Source organism: Phaseolus vulgaris, chromosome 5, assembly GCF_000499845.2.
Source record: "Phaseolus vulgaris cultivar G19833 chromosome 5, P. vulgaris v2.0, whole genome shotgun sequence".
NCBI classification, from domain to species: Eukaryota; Viridiplantae; Streptophyta; class Magnoliopsida; order Fabales; family Fabaceae; genus Phaseolus; species Phaseolus vulgaris.
Window position 1 is genome coordinate 7,681,867 of NC_023755.2, and position 10,937 is coordinate 7,692,803.

The 10,937-nt window shown below is 32.7% G+C and overlaps 1 protein-coding gene and 2 non-coding genes across 3 annotated transcripts; all 3 read right to left on the reverse strand.

Annotated features, from left to right (window-relative positions):
- Positions 1–8,355: 8,355 nt before the first annotated feature.
- On the reverse strand, positions 8,356–8,848 carry LOC137835058 (protein CYSTEINE-RICH TRANSMEMBRANE MODULE 9-like). Its single transcript, XM_068643395.1, has 2 exons — positions 8,689–8,848; positions 8,356–8,498 (listed from the first exon to the last, which is right to left on the reverse strand). The coding sequence occupies exons 1-2, from the start codon at positions 8,711–8,713 to the stop codon at positions 8,356–8,358; spliced, it is 168 nt and encodes a 55-aa protein (XP_068499496.1). The 5' UTR covers positions 8,714–8,848.
- A 770-nt stretch (positions 8,849–9,618) lies between these two features.
- TRNAY-GUA (transfer RNA tyrosine (anticodon GUA)) lies at positions 9,619–9,701 on the reverse strand. Its single transcript has one exon. It is a non-coding gene; the product is annotated as a tRNA-Tyr (tRNA).
- A 378-nt stretch (positions 9,702–10,079) lies between these two features.
- Positions 10,080–10,151, reverse strand: TRNAN-GUU (transfer RNA asparagine (anticodon GUU)). Its single transcript has one exon. It is a non-coding gene; the product is annotated as a tRNA-Asn (tRNA).
- Between the last annotated feature and the right edge of the window lie 786 nt (positions 10,152–10,937).

The window sequence follows — 10,937 nt, forward strand, 5'->3', positions numbered from 1 at the left end:
TTCTAAAGTTTGATTGCACTCCAACGTTTTTCAGTTTCCACGAAGTTTCAATAATTGACGCTAGCTAGCTACCATGGCAATTCAGAGTTTTTGTCCCAAAGCACATTCACAAATTTTGTCCCAAGTAAAATTTGATTCGCATAATGCACATTTAAGATGTGGTTTTGATTTTTCTATCGTCAAGAAACAATATATACATAAGAATCTCTTCGTAGATGATCTAACCAATATAAAAAAAACCTGAAACAACCTTACAACACAACACTTTCCATCCATCCGAATTTTCAAAACTAACAGTTAATTTGTTTTCCTTTCAATATTTGCTTGCTACAACACATATCTCAAAACCTTAAGATTAATATGTTAAATACTAAAATGTTCTTTACGAAAGCATGAATATTGCACATATGCAGCAGACCTTGAACTGAAATTCAACTTTAAGAGGATAAGAATTCAAATCTCAAAACCCATTAGGGTTAACTTAGTGGTATAAGGAGTTTAGTAGATAGTTAGTGTGAGATTTTAGGTCAGCCACGATTGCTGAAAACATTATTCAACACATTATATATGCAAGGTATCTATTTGTGTTGAAGCTGATGTGAAGGTATTGTGGATGGATGGAGATAATGGAATACCAAAAGCTGGCTGAAGGGGAAGACCAAAACTAGTCAGGGGTATTGAATTGCAGTAGGTCTCAACAATGCTTCTGGTGAGTAATGGGGTGTATATTGTCCTGTTTTTGGTGTTTTGTAGCTGCTGGTTGGGATGATTGGGGTTCTAGTTTTGGTTGCTGTGTGGGACGGTTTTTGGTAGCTATGTGGGCTGGTATTCTAGGTTTGTATAGAATGTATTTGCCTTGTGTAAGTGGTGTTACTCATGGAAGAAGCTAAGGAAATGGACAATTGTGCAGTAAGGAGTATTTTAAGCTGAAGGTATTATAAAAATAGTTTAGTGGCGCATGCATATTTTCAGAGAAAAATATATCCTTGGGATGGTCATTCATAGTTGCTCAAAATTGCCAAGAGATCCATTTACATTCGGATGAAGCATAACACATCTTCATCTCTCAAGAAATGGAGCATGATTTGTCATGTTTCTTTCTTAAAATAGTGGTTTTTTAATGTTGTTTCCCTATATATGCTGCAATGTTTGATTTTCTTTACCATTCATTTGTGTTCTGATAGTGTATTTGTGTTGACAGACTACAACAAAGAAGAAAATTTCTTCTGCTTTCTCGTTTCCTGCTGAACTTGATATGCGGCATAGAATGTTTGAGCTGTCTCAGTTCGACTTGGTGTATGACTTGTCAGCTGTACTGATTCACAAGGGAACTGGTGCTAATAGTGGTCATTACATTGCTCATATTAAGGATGTAAACACTGGGCAATGGTGAGAATTTGATGATGAACATGTTACTAATTTAGGTTGTCATCCATTTGGCAAAGGGTCTTCAAATTCTACCTCTAAATCCATCAAGACTGATGCAATTCATCCTAATTGTTCTCAAGCGATAATAGCTGACAGTAATGGAAATGGTTTGCATGCCTCTCATTCAAAATCTTCACTTGTGGAGACATTTTTGTCTAGTGATGCGTACATGTTGATGTACCATCTTAAACATACAAAAAAATGTTGGTGAAATTGGGAGTGTAATTTGTGGTGCTGAGCATGAAGAAAGAGAGGGTGTGGAAGTTGCTTTGCAAAATGGTGCTTCTCTTGCATCTCATCTTTGTAATGAGATTCAAAATTTCAATGCCTCATATGATGAAGCTTGTCAGGAGTACAATAACAAGAAAGAGTTGGAATTGGGTCGTATTACTGGAAGGAGACAGGAGGTTCGATTTGTTTTAGCTTAAGCTCCTGTTCAACCACTGGAAAAACCATTTTATTGGATTTCTAGCGAATGGCTTCGCCAGTGGGCTGACAACATTATTCCAGTGTTAGTGCTTTTCCTTTCAAACAATTATTAGAGTCAAGTTAATTGATGAATTAGTATTTTATAGGAGGCTTACTTTGCAAGGTATATGCAGTCCTCTTGACAACTCGTTTGTCCAATGCTCACATAGGAAAGTCCCAGTTTCAAAGGTTACCTCAATGAAACGAGTGTCTGCTAAAGCATGGGATACCTTGTTCTCCAAGGTAACTTTTTGTTGGTCTCCTGTTACATATTTTTTGTGGATTATTAATTATCTACATGTGGCATAGTGCTGTTAAGGTTTGTTTGGTGTTCAAGATATGATAGGATGATACTGGGATAAAAACAACTTACGATATGAATATGATAGAATCCAAGCATGATAAGCTTAAGCCAGTCAAATGTTTGGTGCACCTTAGATAATTAGATAACTAAATTATGTTACCTTTTCCTGTATTCAACATGGACCAAATAATGGTAAGATATGATAAAAAATTATGTTCAAATGACAAAATTACTCTTCCATTAAAATTACATATAGTTTCTCATATTTTATTGCTTTCTAACTTAGTTCCTCCCTCTGAGGATAAGAAATGCTTTGCACAGTTAACAATGATTATGTCTTGGAAAAGGTCAAAATTGACAGGCAACTCTTTCAACCTATTTTTATGTTTTCAATTGGGCAATACTGGTAGGAAAGATGAAAAGAAAATTTACAAGATGTAGTGGAGATAAATCTAGTTCTATAAGTGAACTTTAGAAGTTGGGGGAGTGGTTGTGTTGCCCATGACCACATTTTTTACTAGTGATGTCTGTAAGGAAACTAGTGTTTATTAGGGACTGATGGAACATAAACTTTCTTAGAAATGCTTATGTGAGGAGGAAAATTTTGTTTACTTAGCTAAATTAATTACAGTTTCTGGCAAGAGTAGAGTTCGATATTATGACACTGTAGACTTGGCTTCCAACATTCGCCATGGAATGTCTTCCCTAAGCCAACCTTCAATACTTGCTCCTTCTAGTGATTACTTTTCTCATAATGAACAACTTCATCAACAAGTGATGCAAGCAAATGAAAGACGATCAAGCAACTCAAATAGTTGCTCAAGCAAATCAAAAGTGTGCAATGTTGGAGGATAAAATAAAGTTCATAGAGCAAAAGTTAACCATGATGATGGAGCGACAACAGGGTGACACCTCAACAAGAACAAGTCAAGTTCACCCTCACTATGCTCAGAACTTTGATGATCAACCTCTGCCTTGAGTTCATCATTTTGTAAGTTTTCTTAAAACAATATCTGTGTATGGTACTATAACTTGCTTTTCCTTGTATTAACTAGATTATGTTTCATTACCACCCTAAAGTTGCTTTTGGAGAAATTACCTTCATTGATGTCGCATACTACTCTTGATGAAGTTTGATAATGTACAAAATAATCAGAAAGTAGAAGTTTATTTTCCTTTGGTGGGTGATTAGATAGTAGCAGATACTGATTTGTTGTAAGCAGGGTAGGCTTTAATAGCTCAACTTATGATTATGATTATGATTATGATTATGCAGGGGGAGTTAGATATCACGAAGTAGCTGCTAGAATTATGATGGTTTTCTGCTGCAATTTTTGGTGCTGGTTTTTATGTTGTACAAATGCTGGTTTGCTGCTGCAGTTTTGGTACTGTTTTTTGTTGGTTTTATGTTGTATAAATGTTGGTTTTCTGCTGCAGTTTTGGTGCTGGTTTTATGATGTGCAAATGCTGGTTTTCTGCTGCAGTTTAGGTACTGTTTTTAGCTGCTTTTATGCTGTATAAATGTTGGTTTATGCTGTAGTTTTGGTGTTGTTTTGATGCTGTTTTAGCTGCAGTTAAAGTGCTTTTGATGTTCTTTTTGGATCCTAGGCACTGTTGTTTTTAGGTTTAGTAGCAGGGTGTTAAGCATAGTTTGTTTGAGTGTGTGTCCTTGTTCTTTGGGAATATTTGTAGTCATCTGTTATGTAGATTATCTCTTTAGTTTTAGGCTCTTTCTTGTTATGTTAAAACAAGAAAGGTTTCAAACTGTTTAAGATTTAACTTCTCTAGGTTGACATGATGAGAAAGTAGAAGTTTCTTGGAACCTTATATAGCTCAACTTCTGTTTGTCATCAAGTTACTATTTTTTAAAGCGTGTTTTCTGTTTTTCTTGGTATTTTGAAGAGTGTGAAGGTAAGCTTGTCTTGGTATCTACCAGCTCAACCTTAGTTAATTCAAGTAACTATAGTTCAATTTCAATCAAAATATCTTCAATCAAAAACCACAGATATCACGTTTCTACCTTTGTATTTTTGTACAAAATTCTAAGTTTATTATCGTGGGCCTTGTATTAAAAAATATTTTTTCTTGTTCTTTTCCTTGTTCCTATTAAAAAAATATTTTTCTTGCTCATTTTAAAAACAATATTCAATTTTTAAGACAAGTGAAAAGTATAAAGAAAAAGTTATAAATAAATTTTTTTAGTAAGAAAAACATTTTTTCATATTAGATTGCTTCCTAAAATAATTTTATCTTGAATAATTATATTAAAAAAATGAAATAGGTAAAAAATAGGATAAATGCAATAAGAAAAAGAGAAGTAGAGTAATTTAAAATTGATTTATTTTAATAAAAAAAATAGTTTTCTTTTTAAAATTGATTTATTTCAATAAAAATATATTTCAAACTGAAATTTTTTGTGTGTTTGTAGGCTAAGCCTACACTTTTTCAAATAAATAATATAAAAAATATTTTGAATATTTTGAAGGTTAAGCCCATGCTAATTTGTGGCCAACAAGAAGGCTTAGCCTACGCTTATTGTGTGCCCCTTGTAGCTAAACTCACTCTACTTGAACATTTTGAAGGCTTGGCCCACGCTAATATAATTTTGTGTGGGCTTAGCGTGGGTCAAACTCACAATTTTTTATAACTACTTGGACATTTTTAGGCTTGGCCCACGCTAATATAATTTTGTGTGGGCTTAGCATGGGTCAAACTCACAATTTTTTATAACTACTTGGACATTTTGAAGGCTTGGCCCACGCTAATATAATTTTGTATGGGCTTAGCGTGGGTCAAACTCACAATTTTGGCTTCTTCTTCCTGCACCCCTATATTTTTCTTCCTGCACCCCTACAATTTTCTAAATCTTGAAACTGACCTTAATGTTTTATTTCAAAAAGGACACCATGGTTACCAGAAATAGGGATCAGGGAGTGTGCTACGGATTCATCAATCCGGAACTGAATATTTTTTTTTCCAGATGAGGGGGTGTTTTGGAAGCAATTTTTGCATAAATTATTGATTTCCAGATTGCTGAATCCGGAAGTCTAATTCTGTTACGAATTGGTGGATCCGGAATGTTTTTTTTTTTAATTATGGATTTTTGAATCTAGAATGCATATTTCTGTTACGGATTGGTAGATCCGGAATGCTTTTTTTGAATGATGGATTTTTGAGTGTGAAATGCATATTTTGAATTATGGATTGGTGGATCTGAAATTTTACCGGAAGTGTCAATCCGAAATTCTTCCAGATTCCATAATCCATAATGCAAAAAAATAAATACAGTTCAAGTGCATTTTAGGGTTTTTAGAAAATAATAGGGACAATTTGATCTTTGCATAACATTGTGGGGGTGCAGGAAGAAACTGCCCACAATTTTTTAAAAATTTCTAAACTCCTTATAGGCTAAGCCCACGCTTCACCTACGCAAAAAACACCCGCCATGTGTCACCCACACCCGTCAATATATCTTTTAGTCGAGTATATTAGCTTTAAAATTCTTATTAACTTTATGCTGACGATAATCACCCTTTTGTGTAGGTTTTTCATACTTAGCCTCCATTTTTTGCCCAAATAATAAATTATTTTTTTTAAGTGTTATGTGATGGAAAAATTGACAATAAATTTGTATTATTACTTCACAATAATAGTGACAATGTTAATTATAATTAGTAATCCCTAAGTTAACACAATCCAGTAAATAGGATAAATACTAGATAAAAGATACAAGGATGACAAAAATTTAACTTAACAAAATAAAAAATCTAACCACTCTATTGTTCACAGCTTGGTTAAATACTTATGTTAAATTTTTATATTGAAATTATTAAAATTAATTTTAGTATTATAACTTTTATTTACTAACTGAAATTAATTATACATATCTTTAATAATCTTAAAAAATATATTAAGTGAGTAATTAAATTTAACTTTCAAAATATTTTTTGAAAAATATTTTGAAAATTATTAAAATAAAAAAATTGCATAGAAATCTATGTCCATCAATGTATACAGAAAATATTAGATTAGTATATTTAGAAGACGTGTTCTAGGGAGTCATTTCATTTCATGAATAAAAACATTATTAAATGTAGTAAATATATTTGGTGGGGCCCACTGCGATATTTTGCGTGCTCCAATAAATGCAGTCTTATCCAAAATTAGGTAAAAAAAGTCAACAAGTAGTTACGTATACACTAGTCCTTATAACTACTATTTTTTTTTACCTCATTTCTAATAAAATATTACACCTTTTATATTTTTGTTTTTTATTTAATAATGTATTTTGAAAAGTATCTTAAGAGTAACTTTTGACATTTAGTTATACCATCAATATATTTTCATTTTATAAAATTATTATTTTAAAAATAATATTAAAAAGATAATAAAATTTAATACATTATTCAACTATTTATTTAATATAGGTTATGTTAATTTTTCTATACATAAACATGAAAGTATATTTCCTACTATTAATTTTTATGAACTACGTCACATTCAACCATTAATAATTCACCATCAATGAAGGTAATTACAACAACCTTCCAATTACATTTCATCATTCATCTTATTAATTCACTATTCAAAGTATAACAACAACATCAACATATAAATTCCCTTCACATAAATAAAATTGTTCTATCCCATAACACAAATATCCTCATTAGACAAACATAAAATTAATTTCTAAAGAAAATAACAAAAGACAGATAGCACAATCTCAACAATCCATGAAGAACAATGATATTAGATCAGAGACAACAATCCAGGGCACAGCAACAGCACAATCCAGCACAACTGCAACAAAAAGAAGATTCATGCTTTGAGAAATCAAAAACACATCCACATAGAAAATGTTCTAACAAATATATTAGTCAAAAGATTATTATCTTTTTCTAAATTGTATTTTTTTTACAGAATCAAAACAAATTAGTATTATTTAATACAATCAATTTATCATTAATATTTTGGTTTAAGAGAAAATCGAATGCATTAACGAAATTGTTTATATAATTTTAATCTAAGAAGAAGTGAATTTTAAGTTTAACTGAATATGGTTTATAAGGTGAGATTTGACCCACTTATATACTATGAACATTCTTATGTCCAGTTAATGTGGGATCTCCAACACACTTCCTCACACCAAGACTATTAACTCTTGCGTGACATTATATATTATGGGTGGTTCGATAACGATTTGATAGCAGGTAGCATGATAGGCCCAATAAACTCTTGTAAGGATAGACTTTAAATGACTTTAATACCATATTAAGACGTGAGCTTTAAGACTAACTCAACATCATAAAACCGACTTAAGTAAGATTTGTACCCACTTATAATTTACTATATTAATAAAATTGTTTTTATTGTTATATTTGTTCCAGAAATAATCAAATATATTTTACTTGAAAAAATAATCGAATACACATTCGATATAAGAAAAACTTTTAAAACTGAATTTAATACAGTCAATTTATTATTAATATTTTGTTTTAAGAGAAAATTAAATGATTTCATAAACACACATACAATTTTAACCATATTAAAGAAGTGAACTTTAATTTTAACTCAATCTTATCAAACTGAGTTATAAGATGAGGTTTGCACCCACTTATATATTATGAAATATCTTTATGTCTAGTTAATGTGAGATTTTCAACACATTCATCACGTCGAGACTACTAACTTGTATATATTATGGATGGTCCGATAACGACATGACAGCGGGTAACACGACCCAATAAACTCTCACAAAAATAGACTCTAAATAAGATGTAAACTTTAAGTCAAACTCAACATCATAGAACCCGCTTAAATGAGGTTTGCACCAAATTATAAACCATTATATCAATAAAATTATTTTTATTGTTGTATTTGTTTGAGAAATAATCAAATATATTTTACTTCAAAAAATAATCGAATACATATTCGATATAAGAAAAACTTTTAATCACTATACTAATTGTTTTTATTGTTGTACTTAGTAATTACAAAGATATGTACAATCTGAGTATAATTTCTAATAGAATTAGTTCAATTGACACAAACTTTTAATTTATAAACTCTTTCATTTATACCCTTAATTAATATATTACTATGAGCAATACCCTAATAAAATAGATAAACTAGAATTTTGGGTATAAATTATTAACTCACCATCCTTTCCAGAAGCCATCACCCCTGAAAGTGGTTTTGACTGGAACAGTTTGTTGAGCAGAATCATTATCTTTGGTGGGATAACCCACTGGTGGTGGTGGAGCTGCAAGGTTGCTTTGGTCCACTGGGTATGCAGTCACTGATATGATGAAAAAAAAATATAATTAATTTTTTTTTAAAAAAAATCTATTTTTTTTCTACAAAAATAATGATTGATCAAATTCATCCATAATCCACTGATCATGATAAAAAAAATATGAGAAATAACATTTTTTGCCAATCTTGGTGAAAGAATATTAATAATTTAAAAAATAATATGAAAGACTTACCAGGAGTTTGTTGTTGGTTACTCATGGTTAGAACTTAGATGAAGTTGATCTTAGTTTTTTGCAGTGAGAGAGAGAAAAGAAAGATTGAGATTAAGTGATTGTGTGAAGGATTGGGAAGTTATGTGTATATATAGATTCTTCAATAAAGAAAAGCGCGTTTTAGGTGCCAGCCAAAAAATAAAGACAAAAGCATTAACTTTGCTTTCATACCTTATTAAATCTCATTTAATATGTTTTAAATACTTTAAGAAGAATAATAAATACACAACTTATTAAACAGTTTTCATCTTTTAATACATATATTAATTAATACTCATTCTTTCTATACTGAAAACTTCACAACTCTCCTGAACTCTTAATATATTTTTTAAATATTCTTCTTATAAGAACCAAAAATGGTGTAACTTATTTTTAAAAATATTATTAATGAAATTGATGTAAAAATTAAAAATTCGTCAAGAATATTACGAAATAGACTTTAAGCGTAACTCAACCCCATAAAACCGACTCATAAGATTGAGGTTTACACCCACTTATATACAATAAAATATCTTAATCTCTAATTGATGTGAGATCTCCAACACACCCCTCATACCGAGAGTGATAGCTAGTACGTGAGATAACATATTATGGGTGATCCGGTCTGATAGCAAGTGGTCTGATAAGCCCAACAAACATTCGCTAGGATAGTCTCGTCTCTGATTAGCGATAGGGGCCGTCATCCAACATGCTTCTATCTAAGTGATTTCATACCTTATTCCCTCCGCCACCCTCACCCTTCTAAGCTCCTTTGCCCTATGCCTTTAGTTAGTCTGCTTTGAATGATCATTTCACTCTTCGAAGGCGAGCGAAGTACTTCGAGGGATTAGATGGAAGGAACCTCTGCTAAGAATGGAATACAATTATTTGTGTCCTTATTTAGCTTTAAAGTGGGAGAGGCAGGATTCGAACCTACGTAGAAAAACTTCAACAGATTTACAGTCTGTCGCTTTTGACCACTCGGCCACTCTCCCCTTCCCGGGCCGAGGCCCCCCTCCATCAATGGGTTCTAAGAAGGAGGGATAAAAACCTGAAATAAAGCTTATTGATTTGATTGAAGGGAACTCAGACTATTTTTTAGCTTAGCTAGCGTTCCGCTAGTCAGTTCATAACAATCTCTGTACAAAGGGCAAAGCTTCTACGACAGCTCCCCCCTAGTCGCTTCTGGCGAAGCTGCGAGTTCATGAGCAAGTGAATTGAACGAACCAAGTTCCTAAACTAAAAAAGGGAGTAAGAAATAGAAAAAAAATAAACAATAAACTTCCCACTTTGGATGTCCCACGATTCTGCTAGTTTAGAAACTCAGGGGAAGGACAGGGGTCGCTAGGTCAGAAAAGCTATAACTCAAAATTCTCCCCAAGTAGGATTTGAACCTACGACCAGTCAGTTAACAGCCGACCGCTCTACCACTGAGCTACTGAGGAACAACGGACTTCAGTTAAGGAAGCCGACTCTCGTTCTTTGGACACCAACCTATGACCGAACAAAAAAGGGTTCGTCGCTCTTTTTAACATACACCGGGATAAAAGGTTACGATAGCAAGCCCCTCCTCGGCCGGAGAGCCTCCAGGACAAGGGGGCGGCGGTCAACCATCCACTCTCGAGATTCATCTTGATCAATCGATCTCCGCGTCCTGCCAGTTCGCTAAGTAGACTCACTCTCCCGAGGGGCAACAATGGAACTATTCCTGCCAAAAACAAGGGACCTACTTCTCATCCTAGGAGTTAGCAGGTATGATTGCCTCTCTGTCTGTCTGTCCGAGTTTCTACTACTAATTAATAAGTAGCACTTCTGCTATTCAATCATAGAATCGATTCCGATCAAGCTGAAAGATGAAAGAAAAAAGCCCTATATATATATATTATTGATTGATTAGTAAGCTAGCGCCCTGCAATCAAAAAACAGCGCTAACGAGCAAGAAAAGGCCCCTTACTATAGTAGTTAGTCAAACAAAGGAAAAATATCTGGGCAAAGACATACGCTCAACTCAACCAGAAAGCGACTACGTTCCTCGGCAGACAAATAGGTAGAACAACATCATATAATTGAAGAAAAAAGCACTACTTAAACCTTTCATTGAAATGATTATTATGATTCCATTAGTTGATATGGAATCGCTAAAAGTAAGAGCGTAATAATAAAAGAACATCAAAAATAGCAAAAATAGAAGGGCTCTTGAATCGGTTTCGGTTGGCTTGGTTTCTTCATAC